Here is a 16,716-nt window from a genome sequence, read left to right on the forward strand (position 1 = left end):
CGTGGGGCGAACACCAACATGTGTTGGATATTGAGGCTATAAAGGAACAAGCCGCTTCTACTCCGCACACTCGTATTCCGCCAAACATGGCGTGGAGTCTTCTTTATTGGCCTCTGTACGCGTTTCGTGCAGCGTGGGCGTCGTGCTGGCCGTGTTTCCCGTGCCATGAAAAATACCATTTGTGCAGCCTCTTCAGAGGTATTCATTCGTATGCCTTTTTAATGCAACCGGCAATCCTCCCCAGACCATCGGAAGCTCGAGTCGATAATCCCGCACCAACAAGCGCACCACATGACTCGGCGCTGCAGTTTCCCCACCGCAGCGCCGCACGCGCTGGCCTCCACGAGGCCCCACCTTACAACGGAGGCGCACGTGGATGATTTACCTCAGGAATAATGAGAAAAGAAGAAGAGTGGGGATGAAATGAAGGAAAAAATGATTGAAGCAACCCTAGCTATTAGATCATCGCAACACACTCCCTTGTTGTCCTGCTAAACAAAAGGAAGGGTACTATCTACACGTACAATAATGGAATAACTGTCTTGGGACCACTATCCATCTGTTGCATGCATGCGGTTCCGAGAACCGCAACAACATATATATATATATATATATATATATATATATATATATATATATATATATATTTATATATATATATATATATATATATATATATATATATATATATATATATATATATATATATATATATATATATATATATATATATATATATATATATATATATTATATATATATACATATATATATATATATATATATATATATATATATATATATATATATACATACACACACACACACACACACACACACACACACACACACACACACACACACACACACTCCCGGTCAATTTTGAAGCATCCTCAAACACGTGTTGATGAAATTTTAACTTCCCCATTGGTATGACATCTTAAAGGAACGTGCACGTGCAGTATGGTGCCTTAATAAATCATCTATGAGATCTATGATTAATCAAAACCAAAATCAGTTAAATGCAAATAGCGGACAGCAGACTTTGTTACCTGCGAAAACTTGCTCGAGTGACCGAATTCTCCCTGCAAGAGGCATAAACATGTAACAAATGTTAGTGTTCCCGAGTGAATTACCTCCTTTACATCATCTCCAGTAAGATAATTATTTATTTTTAAAAGAATAACAACTTAAGACACCAAAACAAGTCAACCCATTTAACAGCAATCTCCTGTGACCTGCCAAAATATTACAGAATACACCTCGTCATGGGTTGGACGTGATATTATTCTGGAGATATGTTGTCACCTTGTTGATGATCAACGTTTACTTGATTTGTGCAACCGTGACATATGTGTGACTTCTCATGATAACTGTAATGCACCACCAGTTTTGCATTGGTTCTCTGGTTGTACCAAGAGTTCTGTTTACTTGTGCACGTTTCTCCCATTTGCACAGGTGCACCTGAGAACCTGTCTATAATCCAGATGGACACACAAACCAGCTTATCCAGTGACAAAGATCAAGCTATTATAGGGTATGTACCTGGTGAAGTCTCTTACATACCTCTGCTTACCCGTGTTGCAAAGAGAACAGACATTCACGATCTGTAGCTGCTCCTTGTTTACTGGAACTCTTATGGAATGATGTGGAACACTTCCGATGCGTCTTAATTCATAAACACTTACAGTAATGATTTCTATAACTTTTTTGGGCACTCTGCAATTAATTATTTGGCCACTAGATTGTCATGCACAAATTGCTGGGAGCAGTAAGGCGACGCATAGTATTTTGGGAAATAGTGTAAAAATTGAAAGGATAGTGTATGTAATATAGAGATGGTCCCCAAAAAATTGTCAAAATAGTGTGACATTTCTACAGCCAGACTCAAGCTTTGAATCCATGAAGATCATCTTTAGCTATTTCGAGTGACTCAGCTGATGGCAAGGTCGCTTGTCCTGTTTTCCAACATTCGACACCTGCAGGCAATGGATGATACCCATCCTTGGCTGCACCACAATGCAGGTGAACAACCCTGTTGTGGTAATGTGCAAGCAATAAATCACTACGGTTTGTTGCCAATGCTAATTGTTGCTACACAACAACGATTCAGGTAATGACGCTCAAATATGTGCCGGGTTGCACTTGTTCAGCCATGTTGAGTACTGTAGTCATCAGGAATGAAAGAATAAATGTCATGGACATTTTCCCGAAGGAAGAAACATAAAAGACAAGAAGGGCACTCGATCGAGCGCATACCCCTGTTTGGCTAAACAGTTTACGTTTTGTCTCCCACCGATGGGCTGGATCTGAACCAAAATTGAATCCGGCTTGTTGTTCTCACCTAACCAACTCATCCACCTAGTTTTATCATAACTCATCCACAACCTTCTTAGACGTCGTGATACATCCAGTGCCGATAAAAAGTCTACACCCCGTTTCAAAATTTCCACCTTTTGTTCCCTTATAGCCTGGAAATATATTGCATTAAATCAGACTTTTTCCACATTAATTTACACATCGTAACCCAGAAATTCCAAGTGGAAAACAAGTTCAACAGGTTTCAGAAAATTAATTTAAAATACAAAACTAGAATATCTTGGTGGATAAGTGTCCACTCCCCCCCCCCTGATTTAATACTTGGTGGAAGCAACTTTGACAACAATTTCAGCTGTGAGTCTGTTGGGATAGGTCTGTACCAACTTTGCACATCTTGATTGGGCGATATTTACCGATTCTTCTGTGCAAAATGGTTCAAGCTCAGTCAAGCCACATGGAGAGTGTTGATGGATAGTAATCTTCAAGTTATGCCACAGATTTTCAATTTGATTTCGGTTGGGGCTCTGACTGAGCCACTCAAGAACATTGATCTTTTTGTTCCTGAGCCACTCCAGAGTAGCTTTGACTGTGTGCTTGGGGTCATTGTCATGATGAAAGGTGAACTCTCGTCCCAATTTCAGCTTTTTGCGGAGGGCAGCAAGTTTTCATGTTGGATTCTTCTGTATTTTGCTCCATCAATTTTCCTTTCTTTCCTGACAAGCGCTCCAATCCCGGCTGATGAGAAACATCTCCATAACATGATGCTGTCACCACCATGCTTCACAGTAGGGATTGTGTTGTTTGGGTGATGTGCTGTGTTGGGTTTGCACCAAACGTAACGTTTTGCCTTTACCCAAAAATTTCCATCTTGGTTTTGTCAGACCACAAAAACCTTTTGTCACCTGGTTTCAAAATCTTTGGAGTGTTTTTTGCATACCTCAAATGGGACTCAAGGTGGGCTTTTTTTGAGGAATAGCTTCTTTCTTTCCATCCTATCACAGAAGCCAGACTTGTGGAGTGCTTGGAATATTGTTGTCACATGAACACATTGACCAGTCTTTGTCGTAAAGGCATGCAGCTCTTTCAAAGTTGCCATTGTCCTCTTTGTGGCCTCTCTCATCAGTCTCCTCCTTGCTTGGTCGTCCAGTTTGGAGGGACAGCCTGATCTGGGCAGCATCTTGGCGGTACCATATGCCTTCCACTTGTTAATGATTGTCTTGATTGTGCTCCAAGGGATATTCAAGGCCTTTGAAATATTTTTATACCCATCCCCTGATCTGTGCCTTTCCACAACTTTATCCCGGGGATCTTTTAAAAGCTCCTCGGTGTCCATGGTTGAGTCTTTGCTGTAAAATAGACCACCCAGCAGAGGAAACATACAGGAACAGCTGATTTTATTCTGAAACGAGTAGGGTACCTGGTAGAGCGCAAACCTCCACCACGTAATGCCTGGTCCGTGAGAACATATCGGGCCCAATAACTTTTTGAAATATGCAATATAATTGTTTTTGAGCCCTCTCTCTCAATGGTGAAGAATCACTTAAAATTAAATAATTCTCGTATCCAGATCCGGATTTGGATCTTCACCAACATCAAACTAATTTGTCGTGGTCACACACCCATTCTGTCCACCAAGTTTCATCCAAATCCGTCCACAACTTTTTTTTAGATATCATGCTCTATATGAGTTTAGCCCTATCTCTCAATGGTGAAGAATCACTTTTAAAATTCTCGGATCCAGATCCAGATTCGGATCTTCACGAAAACTTAAACAATTCTTCTTGTCACACACCCAACATGTCCATTAAGTTTAATCCAAATCCATCCACAACCTTTTTTTTAGATATCGTGCTATATATAAGTTTAGCCCTATCTCTCAATGGTGAAGAATCACTTTAAAAATTATAGTAGTCTGATCCGGATTTGGATCATCACCAAAATCTAATCAGTTTGTCCTTGTCACACACCGAACCTGTCCACCAAGTGTCATCGGAATCCATCCACAACTTTTGAGATATTCTGTACAAAGACAAAACAGACAGACAAAACAGATAAACAAACAAATAAACAAACAGACAAACAAACAGACAGAGGGCTGAAAACACAACCTCCTTCACCTTCGGTGGCAGAGGTAATAATTAGAATCACGACAATTTAACACAGGTGGAGGCCAATTAACTTGGTGTGTGATTTTGAAAGTGATCATTGGTTAAACCTGAGCTAATTTACAATTGGTGATATAAGAGGCAGATTTTTTGGGGGGAGGGGGGGGGAGGTGGACTTATCTAACCAATATATTCTGGTTTTGTATTTTTCATTAATTTTCTAAAATTTGTCGAATTTGTTTTTCACTTGTAAGTTGAGGTTTATGATATGTAAATAAAGGTGGAAAAAGTTTGATTTAATTCCAGGATAGGTATATATATATATATATATATATATATATATATCTCAATATATATATATATATATATATATATATATATATAGTTTCTGACCCAATCACTCAATTTTAGAAATTAGGACTAATTTTAGAAATTAGATCTTAACATGATTGGTGGTTAAATTAATTGACCTGATATGTAAACCCTCTTCAAATTTCAAGTCAATCGGATGAAAATTGAGGGTTTTAGAAATTTGAAAAAAACTTGTTGACCTTTGGCTTTTGTTAACCTTTTGACCTCAAAAATAAATAGGATTCTGTCGTACCACCATCTCCACCATTTGGTGGCTTTGTGAATGTTGATTTAAAATTGTGACCTGTCGGCGATTAAAGGTGAGCGGACAGACAAACAACCAGAAGTGATCAACATAGTTGTGAATATATATATTTTTTGCAGAGTAACAAAGACAGACAGGGATTAAAACAACTTCCGTCTACCTTCGGTGGGCAGAGATAACTGGAGAGTTCATAGAACACGTTATACCCCCATATGTAGTTTTGAGAAAAAGCACACGGGAAGGGTTACTCCCTGAACTCTTATTTGAAGTTAGCTCAAGCATTGCATCACTGGTTGCTGTCTCGATGTCTCCGCACACCCTGAGTGTGAGCGGCAAATTTGATTGGTTGATATGGAGTAAAATTTTGCCAAAGTACTCCTAAACTGCAGGTTTATGGAAGTTCAAACAAGTTTGATTCGTGTTCTGCAGTGTTAAAAAGATAAAGTACAATTGAAAAGATTCAGTAGTTCCTCAATCATAGACTGACATATATACACACACAGAGTGAACCAATTGCCTCACTTTACATGACACAAGCTCTATTTAAAACTGATGGCCCACCAACCCTCATATCGGAGCAGAAGGTAAGGCTCATGTTTCGATATTTCGAGACTGTGACGGCATTGTGTGCCAGGTGTTCAGTGTCATCCCAAGTGCGAAGATGGCATCATGTGACTGCAATATGCAGATGGGGAGTTCCAACGTCATTTTCATCATTGCCTCGACATTTTGTTCCATCATATTAAAGCTTTTTTTTATTTTTGATTGTTCGCACAAGTCTGGCAGTGGCACCTCAAGCTAGCAGGGAGTTGAGGTTTTTTATCACATCCTAAAGATACTCAACCGACAAGGTCATGCAGATGACCTTGCTTATGAATTGATGAATAACAGGGTAAAGCTCTAACACTTTACCTGGAACCACTTGAGCTGGATTTGGGCCTGCCGTTGTTGCCCGGTGCAGCACTGCTCACGTTACTCTGCTTCTTCGCCATAAACACCCTGCAATACCAACAGCAATAAGTGCCCACAGCACTCACACAATACAACCGACTGTGCATTTAAGAAGGTCAAATAAATAAGCATTGCCATATACAAATGTCTCTAAATAACGAACAGATAAGTTGCTTGTAGTTGTTGTTCCATCAAAAATATGTTACACCAAAACAACCACCACCACCTCCCATATTAAGGCTTTGTGTGTCAAATTTACTGCCATAGCGTTCCCCAAAATAAATAGCTACATTATCTACATGTCCACCAACTCATGCCGACAGACAGGACGTTCATTTAATGTCCATCTGATGGACGGCACGCACATCGGTGAATGACCCTGCAGTGTGAAACACCAGGATGAGAGTTTATAGCTGGGTCAGGATTCGAACCCAGGCTCGACAGCTTTGAATCAAGTATGCACACCTCCAGGCCATCCTGCCAGCCCTGTTTAACAAGTTCTCCTTATTTGTAAACTGGGCTCCACACCGCATTATTTCTCTTGATCTTATGCTGCTTGGGGTACTTTCCAAAGGTAGAGTCCGACTGGGTGGTGCAGGAGTGGCACACTTGACTCTGAGCTGTCTGCTCTGGGTTTGGTTCTGTGCCTGAGGGTAAAGTGTCGGATCAGTGTTGTCAGGCAGAGTGTTGCATCATAAAGTGAACCGTCCTTCGGAAGGACGTTCAACTGGGAATCCTATCCGCCAGCATTCGTTCGATGATGGTAAAGATCCCACGGTGTCTTTCAAGGAAGAGTGGACAAGTTATCGCCCGCTTTCTGGGAACATTACAAATTCCTACCCTGACTGTCTCGCCAACCTGCACTTGGCAGGCATGGGACTATGCAATGAAACCTCGAAACATGAGTTTGTGGGAGAGTATCATCCTGAAATGGACTGAAATAGGCTGGTATGATGATGATGATGATGATGATGATGATGATGATGATGATGATGATGATACAGAGGAACTAGATTATCCTGCTTTGGCCAAATCTCAGAATTGCCTAATCTTGTGAAAGATATTCAAGTATCTGTTGTTGTGATAAGCAGCTGCTATGACCCACCATATGCCTGGTGTTGGCTTAATGGTTCGGGTTGTGGGCTTCGGATCTGAGGATCCTGAGTTCAAATCCTGCTCAGCTGTTGAATTAACACCAGGTGGGGCTAACTCTGCCTGTCATCCTTCTGAGGTTGGCAAAATGAGTGCCAGCTTGCTGGTATCCTGTGTCGGAGTGGTGACCCGTCCAGGATTGTGCTCAATAGCCAAGGAGACTGCTGAGGCAGTACCAACACTCTGCACCGAGTATGGGCTCGTTGGATGAATGGATGGAGGGATGGATGGATAGATGGACCCACCATAACTTCAACTCTGGGATACCTGGCATGCAGAAGACTGCACTTACTAATAGACCATGAAATCAGGGCGATTTTAACCCAGAACTAACTTATTTGCAGATGGCACTGCCAGGAAATGAGTAAAGGTAAGAAATTTGAAGGATGACTGATCATGACGTATGCAGGTCATATTGCGATAGTTCCTTTACATTGCAAATTGAAATGTGAAGATTTTAATAAATATGTTCAATCTAAAAACGGGTGGTAACCCAAAACAATGGTGACAGTGTTTGAACCAACACTTGCTGCTGGAGATTTACAATTTGAAATGGGTGTTGTGTTAGAGTTAGAAGTTGCAGCAACTCATCTGATCAAAGGATTTTCTTGTGAAGAATTCCAAAGGATAGGGTACCAAGTACAAGCAGCAGGTGGCTTAGTGAACAAACGTCCAAAATAACTTTAAAAAGCCGCTCCATATTCAGTGATTTGCCGGGAGTACTTTGCCTGCACTGTTTCAACATCGGCCTTGATCCTATGGCATCTTTTGTAATTTGGGATGTTGGACAGTGTGCCAGTGATAGCTCACCTACTCTTCACTGAAAGACACTAGGATTGTGAAGATCCACTTAGTAATGCGAGTAGATGGGTCTTCCCAGCTTAACATCCATCCGAGCGACTGCACCTATGGTTCTAAATGTACTGTAATGCTTATCTTGATGATCTTATGGTCCTACATGTACTGTAATGCTCCTCTTGATGATCTTATGGTCCTAAATGTACTGTAATGCTCCTCTTGATGATCATATGGTCCTAAATGTACTGTAATGCTCCTCTTGATGATCATATGGTCCTCAATGTACTGTAATGCTCCTCTTGATGATCATATGGTCCTAAATGTACTGTAATGCTCCTCTTGATGATCATATGGTCCTCAATGTACTGTAATGCTCCTCTTGATGACCTTATGGTCCTAAATGTACTGTAATGCTCCTCTTGATGATCATATGGTCCTCAATGTACTGTAATGCTCCTCTTGATGATCTTATGGTCCTAAATGTACTGTAATGCTCCTCTTGATGATCATATGGTCCTAAATGTACTGTAATGCTCCTATTGATGATCTTATGGTCCTAAATGTACTGTAATGCTCCTCTTGATGATCTTATGGTCCTAAATGTACTGTAATGCTCCTCTTGATGATCTTATGGTCCTAAATGTACTGTAATGCTCCTCTTGATGATCTTATGGTCCTAAATGTACTGTAATGCTCCTTTTGATGATCTTATGGTCCTCAATGTACTGTAATGCTCCTCTTGATGATCTTATGGTCCTAAATGTACTGTAATGCTCCTCTTGATTATCTTATGGTCCTAAATGTACTGTAATGCTCCTCTTGATTATCTTATAGTCCTAAATGTACTGTAATGCTCCTTTTGATGATCTTATGGTCCTCAATGTACTGTAATGCTCCTATTGATGATCTTATGGTCCTCAATGTACTGTAATGCTCCTATTGATGATCTTATGGTCCTCAATGTACTGTAATGCTCCTTTTGATGATCTTATGGTCCTCAATGTACTGTAATGCTCCTATTGATGATCTTATGGTCCTCAATGTACTGTAATGCTCCTTTTGATGATCTTATGGTCCTCAATGTACTGTAATGCTCCTATTGATGATCTTATGGTCTTCAATGGAATGCTCCTCTTGCAAATTGCGAGGGACGAATTCGACAGATTATAGATGGGGCCAATAATTATCAAACCCAGATTAGACAGTTCAAAGGACAAATGAGACAGCTGCACAAGGAAGCTGGACACAGGTCTTTAAGGAACCGGTTGGCCAAACCTGACGTTCGACTAAAGTTCGGGCAGAAATTAGTAATTTTTTAATGGTGCCGTATATAGCTCGCCTACTCTTCACGAAGGACTCGAGGGATCTTTAACGTCCACAGAGTGTTGCTGGAAGACGGGATTCCCGTTTAAGCTTAACGTCCATCTGAGGGACGGCACACACATTGATGAATCATCCTGCCTGCAAAACACCAGGGTGACAGTTTATAAGTGTGTCGGTATTCGAACCCAGGCTAGACAGCTTAGAGGTGACTGTGCATACCTCGATACTATACTGTCAGCCTCAGTGCAACAATGAATGTGCCTCATTGCAAAAGTTGATTGTAATGATCAGACAAATCACTAATATTGTTCAAACAGAAAAAGAGCGAATGACTGCCACCGAATTAAAAAAAAAACTAGAAGGGTAGCACTCGGCAGAGTGGAAACCTCCACCACGCAATTCCCTGATCCAGGACAACATATCGGGCCCAATAAATTTTTCAAATAGCATATTTCACACAGGTTTTGGCCCCATCTCTCAACGATGAAGAATCACTTAAAAAAACAACTCGTATCTAGATCTGGATTCGGATCTTCATCAAAAACAATCAACTTATCCCCATCGCACACCCGACGTGGCCACCAAGTTTCATCCAAATCCATCCACAACTTTTTGGAATATCGTGCTATATATCGTTTTTGGTCCCATCTCTCAATGATGAAGAATCATTTAAAAATAATTAGAGCAGCTGTATCCGAATCTTCACCAAAATCGAATCGGTTAGTCCTTGCCACACACGCAACCTGTGCGCAAAATCTCATCTGAATGCGTCCAAAACTTTTTGAGATATGCTGCGCACAATCAAGCAAACAAACAAGAAAAAGACATCATACAGAGCACGACACTTTCAAAATCCATAAAACAAATTTGACCCGAAAAATAATTGGTGGTTGAATTCAGTGACCTGATGTGCAAATCCTCTTCAAATTTCAAATCAATCGGATGAAAATTGAGGATTTTATAAATTGCACCGAAGTTGCTGACTTTTGGCCTATGTTGACCTTTTGTCCGATGTTGACCTCAAAAATAATTGGTGGTTGAATCCAGTTAAGCTGATATGGAAATCCTCTTCAAATTCCTAGTCAATCGGATGAAAATTGAGGATTTTAGGAATTTGACCAATTTTTTGACCCTTGGGCTATGTAGACCTTTTGACCTCAACAACAAGAGGCTTCTTGCTTATGACAAACTCTACCATGTGGTGAAGTTTCGTGAAGATGGGTTTAAAATTGTGACCCCGAGGCGACAGACAGATAGACAGAATAACAAAATCTACTGACCGATACACTTGAAAAATCTTCGAATTTGCAAGTAACAACCAGAGAGGTGTGAAAACATAACCTCCTTCACCTTCTGTAGTGAAGGTAAAAATATGAACAATACCCAGGTAGCACAAGGTATGACTTCCCAACAACCAACCTGCAGGTAGAACCTGGAGTTTGGTGATGCGATGTGGCCGATACTTATAAAGTGTTTGGTCGTACTACGATGAAGCTAAACACATCAAAAAAAAGTCACCGAATGCTTCAGATTCCACACTCCCTTCCTCAAGACCTCAGTCAGTCGCCCTTTTTACCCAGAGCATGACATTTTACACCACACACACACACACACACACACACACACACACACACACACACACACACACACACACACACACACACACACACCCGTAGGGTAAATGGTGTGGATGGAAGGTTTGGGTGTTTGAAAAGAAAATGAGAAAAGAAAGAAGTATGATGGAATTAGGGTGGGGAAAGGAGGGTGAAGTGAAGTCAATTTTGCAGATGTGAATGTCACCTGGATTCCTGGCCGGAGTTGTTATCTCGACCGGTAGATTGGATCACTAGCCAGTTGCTAATAAGGTGCCTGCATTGAGCATGTTCCTGAGATCATCCCCGTAAATCGGAAATAACGCCGAGCTACTAGTTTGAACCTGTGGTTCAAAAATGTAATCCATCATCCATTCGTTCCTCTTTTCTCCTGCCTGTGGAACCAACTTCCACATTCTTTTAAATCCAATTTGTTTCCTCCAGGTCAAGACAGCTGTTCACCACCGTCTCAAATCAAATCCCCCATCCAAAACCATGATCTTTTCTACCCTCTTTAACCCACCCAAATCCCTCCTCCTTCCAAATTTCCAACCATTCCCTCCTGAGATTTTCCTTCTCTATCCATCTTGTCCACCCGCATGCATTCTCTCCTGTCCACCATTCCTCCCGACACCTATTGTTTGTCCAAGTCTCCCGCGGTCTTATCCTTCAACTCTGCTGTTGGTGTTTCCAACTCCCAACTGTTCCTTTTTGTCTGTGACCTCCTGATCTGTTCAGTATACTGGTTCTTCCACGAGCCTCGACTATATATGCAAAACAAACAAACAAATAAGCTTTCATAACAATGTGGAAGCTCATCTTGCCGCAGTATCGTGGTACTTTGCTTACTCTTCTGTGGAGTTAAGGGGCAATGAAGGGTGTTCATGATGATCACCATCCGCTCCATCTGGGTCTTGGAAACCACCATGCTTGGGACTAGATAGTGGGGTTGAGCAAAGATAGAGAGACAAAAACAAAATACTTGTGTCACTATTTTCCTATTAATATCATTAGTAAGATTAATGGCATCAGGTTCAAATGGTTAAAACTGCAAGAAAGAATATCTGAGTTTATGCTCAATATGGTGGGACACTCTCTGTTTCTATCTGTCTGTCTGTCTGTCTGTCTGTCTGTCTGTATCTCTCTCTCTCTGTCGCTGTCTATCTGTCTCTGGCTGTCTCTGGCTGTCTCTCTCTCTGTCTGTCTGTCTATCTCTCTCACTCTCTGTCTGTCTGTCTGTCGGTCTGTCTGTCTCTCTCGCTCTCTTGCTTGCTCTCTCTATCTGTCTCTTTCTGTCTGGCTCTGTCACTGTCTATCTGTCTCTGTCCCTCTCTCCCTTTCTCTTTCTCTCTTTCTGTCTCTGTCTGTCTCTGTCTGTCTCTGTCCCTCTCTCCCTTTCTCTTTCTCTCTTTATGTCTCTGTCCCTCTCTCCCTTTCTTTTTCTCTCTTTCTGTCTCTGTCTGTCTCTCTGTCTCTCTATCTGTCTCTCCCTCTTTCGCTCTCTGTCTCTCACTCTCTGGTGCTCGCTCTGTGTCTGTCTGTCTGTCTATCTCTGTCTGTCTGTCTGTCTCTCTCTCTGTCTCACTGTCTCTGTCTGTCTCTCTGTCTCTCCCTCTTTCGCTCTCTGTCTCTCACTCTCTGGTGCTTGCTCTGTGTCTCTGTCTGTCTGTCTGTCTGTCTGTTTGTCTGTCTCCCTCTCTCTCTCTCTCTGGTGCTCTCTCTCTCGCTCTCTCTCTCTTTCTCTCTCTCACAGTCTCTCTCTCTCTCTCTGGTGCTCTCTTGCTCTCTCTGGTGCTCTCTCGCTCTCTCTCTCTCTCTCTCTTTGGTGCTCTATCTCTCTGTCTCTGTCTCTCCCACTCTCTCTCTCTCTGGTGCTCTCTCGCACGCTCTCTCTCTCTCTCTCTCTCTCTCTCTCTCTCTCTCTCTCTCTCTCTCTCTCTCTCTCTCTCTCTCGCTCTCTCTCTCGCTCTCTCTCTCTGGTGCTCTCTCGCTCTCTCTCTCTCTCTCTCTCTCTCTCTCTCTCTCTCTCTCTCTCTCTCTCTCTCTCTCTCTCTCTCTCTCTCTCTCTCTCTCTCTCGCTCTCTCTCTGGTGCTCTCTCGCACTCTCTCTCTCTCTCTCTGGTGCTCGCTCTCTGATGCTCTCTCTCTCTGGTGCTCTCTCTCTCTCCCCCTCCCTCTCTTTATTTCTTTCTACAGAGCATTGGTGTTGCCGAAGCAGCTTCCTGAGAAAGGGATAAACTGGGTCGTTTGCCATTGCCTTCTCAGTAGTAGTTATGGCAAGAATTTGGACTTTGGCCAGGGTACTGGCAATAGCTCGCCTGCTCTGCACGAGGACACCGTGGGATCTTTAACGTCCACCAACTGATGCTGGCAGGTGGGACACCCAGTTTAACGTCCCTCTGAGGGACGGTACTCGCATTGATATTGTTAAATCACCCTGCCTGTAAAACACTGGGATGGCAGTTTATTGCTGGGTCAGGATTCAAACCTCGACTGGACAGTAAAGAGGCAAGTTGTGCATATTTCTCGGCCATCCTGCTAGTCCTGGACATAACTACAATGTCTGATGGAGCAGCAGTAGGGAGTGCTGTATCCTTGAACATGTCGTCCTTTCAACGAGAACATAAAGGCACATTTGGGTTGAGAGTGGAAAATATGGTCTGTCTTCTTGCAAAAAAAAATAATAAGAAGAAGAGGAAGACATATAACGTGCTGATACCCCAGCCAAAATGTTTACCTGTGTTTCTTTTTTTTATAATAATTACAATCTGCAGTATGTAGGAGTGGTTGGTTGGGAGTGCCTGATGAGAGAACATTCCGATACATATGAATCAGTACAAGAGAGAGAAAGAGAGAGAAAGAGAGAGAAAGAGAGAGAAAGAGAGAGAAAGAGAGAGAAAGAGAGAGAAAGAGAGAGAAAGAGAGAGAAAGAGAGAGAAAGCGAGAGAAAGAGAGAGAAAGAGAGAGGAAGAGAGAGGAAAAGAGAGAGAGAGAGAAAGAGAGAGAAAGAGAGAGAAAGAGAGAGAAAGAGAGAGAAAGAGAGAGAAAGAGAGAGAAAGAGAGAGAAAGAGAGAGAAAGAGAGAGAAAGAGAGAGAAAGAGAGAGAAAGCGAGAGAAAGAGAGAGAAAGAGAGAGAAAGAGAGAGAAAGAGAGAGAGAGAGAGAGAGAGAGAGAGAGAGAGAGAGAGAGAGAGAGAGAGAGAGAGAGAGAGAGAGAGAGAGAGAGAGAGAGAGAGAGAGAGAAGAAGAAACGTTTCTATATCATCAGAACATTCCTACAAAACAGTCTCTTCCCCAGTATCTTTATCCTGGTTCATCACCAATACAAGAACAAGAGACAAAAGTGAGATTAGACCTTTTAACAGAAGTAAGGAAAGGTCTAAAGGAAACAAAGAACAACAAAACACTCAGGAATGCAAAAACTGTTTTTCAAAGTTGTGGTTTAAAATGTTCAGGAAAAACAAGCTCGAAATCAGTGATGAAATCTCATATTACATAATCATACAAGGTCATGGTTAACTGAAACAGGGTACACAAGAGCCATTACTTGGGAGACCGAGAAAAGCCTATCCTTTCCGATATTTTCCGTCGGACTCAACAATTACACACGACAACTGGAGGATGAGTTGTGAAGATATTCTGAACATGACATGCCGCACGAAAGACTTGGGTTTAATCTACATTCTGTATTTCTTGGCATTTCAAAAACATCCAAATAAGATAAACATGTAAAAAAAAAGACATTAAATGTCATCGCCCCCCATTGTTTCAGTAATTTTGCTGTACGGAGTTAAATCGGACCACGCATCTCTAACCCTAACAAACAAAATGGCCACCATTCGGCCATCTTGGTTCTTGTCTCGAAAAGGAATGACGTGCTTATGTAAGTCACCATTCATTATCCGTCTGCCAAGTTTGAACAATATTGGTAAACGCGTGTCTGAGAAATGGTTGAGGACGTGTTCGACAGCGGGTTTTTTTTTTGTAACTAAAATGGCCGCCAGTCGGCCATCTTTGATCGTATCGTGAAACAAAATTATATGCATATGTAAAACACCATGCGTTGTCTTTGTGCCAAGTACGAATAAAACAAGTCCATACATGTCCGGTATATGGTTACAGACGCACGCACGGACACGATAATCGAGACCAAATCCATCAGCCCCCATTTCGGGTTTCGGTTGAATATGTTAAAGGTTTATGGGGGGGAAAAAAGTCTGAAAACCACAAGTGGAACAGACGGATGGACAGAGAGCAAACTAATAAGGACAATATCTTGGAAGGAGACAGTCGTGGACGGTGTGAAACAGGAGAAAGACCTGGGAGTGGTAATCGATACAGGGAGGTAAGCAGACGGCACAGTGACAGGTAACTACAGGTAAAGCTCATCGGGTTTTAGGATGTATTCATAAAAGGGATAAATTATACTGTACGTTAAAATAGGTAGTGTCAACACTGTATTCAAATTTAGTTGGGGCCGCACCTCGACAAATTGTGTACACTTTTGGTCACCACATTTGAGGACGAGACGCAGCTGCCGTCGAGAGGGGACAGCGTATAACGAAGACGTCGATTCAGGACTTAGCTGCACTAAGCTACGAGGAACGGCTGAACGAGACAGGATTTCGTACATTACAAGAGGCGATTGTCATGGGATATGATGGAGACGTTAAAGATAACTAAGCAAGTTGCCCATGCCTGCGTGGGATTCCAAACGGAGTAGGGATTGAGACGGCAAAAATTCAAATGGCATCTTGTGTCATCGAGTCGGCAAGCTGGGAGCAACAATTCCCATTTATTGCCGCATCTGATAGAATTTAAATGCTCTAATCGGTGGTGAGAGGTGCTCCATTTGAAAACTGCTTGTTCGATATTTGAAGATTTTTGATGGCGAGGGTCCGTAATAAAAATTTGTATTGGTGTCAAAGCCAGTGACCAATTGCAAATTAATAGTAGGAGAATGAAGGGTAGAGAAAAAAAAAAGCGAAGAAGAGATTTTTTTTAGCAGAATGGACAGTGACAGGACCAGGGTCTACAGTTTCAGAGTTAAGAAGAGGAGAGTTATGATAGTATGGTAGTAAGGCAGAGGTCTTTCAATCAGAGAGTAATAAATGCGTGGAATAGTCTTTCGGTTAGTAGGTAGCAGCAGCAGAAACAGTAGATAGTTTTAAATTTGAGTTAGATAGGTACCTAGAAGCAATGGGGAGAAAGGGGTACATGGATGCTGGCAGGATAGGTGATTGTACATATACCTGTGTCGTAATTGTGACGTCTGTGCGAGGGTCTCGTTAAAGACCGAATGAGCTTTCGGTGGTTGTTCATTCATCACTCTGCAACTGTTTTGTCCTCCCTCACCCCCACTCCTCCCAAGTATTATGTTTTTTTTTGAATAATAAAGTTATTGTCATGTACATGTTGTGTACAAAACACAATGTTGATGTCTGTGCTTGCCCCACTCCTACACCCCCCGACACCCTCTCCCCCAATGAATTTCACTGAACAAACTGTTACATTTCATCGATTTGGGGTCGATGGAGCGCAGCCTTGATCGGTCAAACAGCCTCCTCCTGCGCCAAATTCCTCGCGTATCCTTGCGTCCGGTGGAAACCATGAAATACACACCTCGACTTCCTTTCATTCATCAGAAAGAGCAGGACTTACCTTTTCCCCTGACCTTGAAGACCTTCATTTGAGTTCTGGATCCAACTTTGGTCTCCTTTCACTTGCGTGTGGATGCTGGAGCCTTTGATCACAACTTCTCTCTCTGCTCCTGGTGACAATAAGAAGATGACATTCCATTCATCACGACAATCTCTTTTTTCAATCTCATCATCACTGCTCATGCTTTAGTCGAGCTACAA

General features: G+C 42.1%; 1 protein-coding gene across 1 annotated transcript in view; it reads right to left on the minus strand.

Moving 5' to 3' along the window:
- The window catches only part of LOC147011094 (uncharacterized), a 45,999-nt gene that overhangs the window by 27,161 nt on the left and 2,122 nt on the right, over window positions 1-16,716 (minus strand). Inside the window, exons 2-5 of the mRNA XM_085859843.1 lie at window positions 16,517-16,625; window positions 11,706-11,792; window positions 5,953-6,039; window positions 1,053-1,085 (exon numbers count right to left, since the gene is read on the minus strand). Of these exons, the coding sequence (XP_085715969.1) occupies window positions 1,053-1,085; window positions 5,953-6,039; window positions 11,706-11,792; window positions 16,517-16,625 (316 nt within the window). The remainder of the gene's footprint in view (window positions 1-1,052; window positions 1,086-5,952; window positions 6,040-11,705; window positions 11,793-16,516; window positions 16,626-16,716) is intronic.

The sequence above is a fragment of the Eptatretus burgeri genome, chromosome 16 (genome assembly GCF_056783735.1).
Source record: "Eptatretus burgeri isolate ZD-2024b chromosome 16, Ebu_testis_v1, whole genome shotgun sequence".
NCBI lineage: Eukaryota > Metazoa > Chordata > Myxini > Myxiniformes > Myxinidae > Eptatretus > Eptatretus burgeri.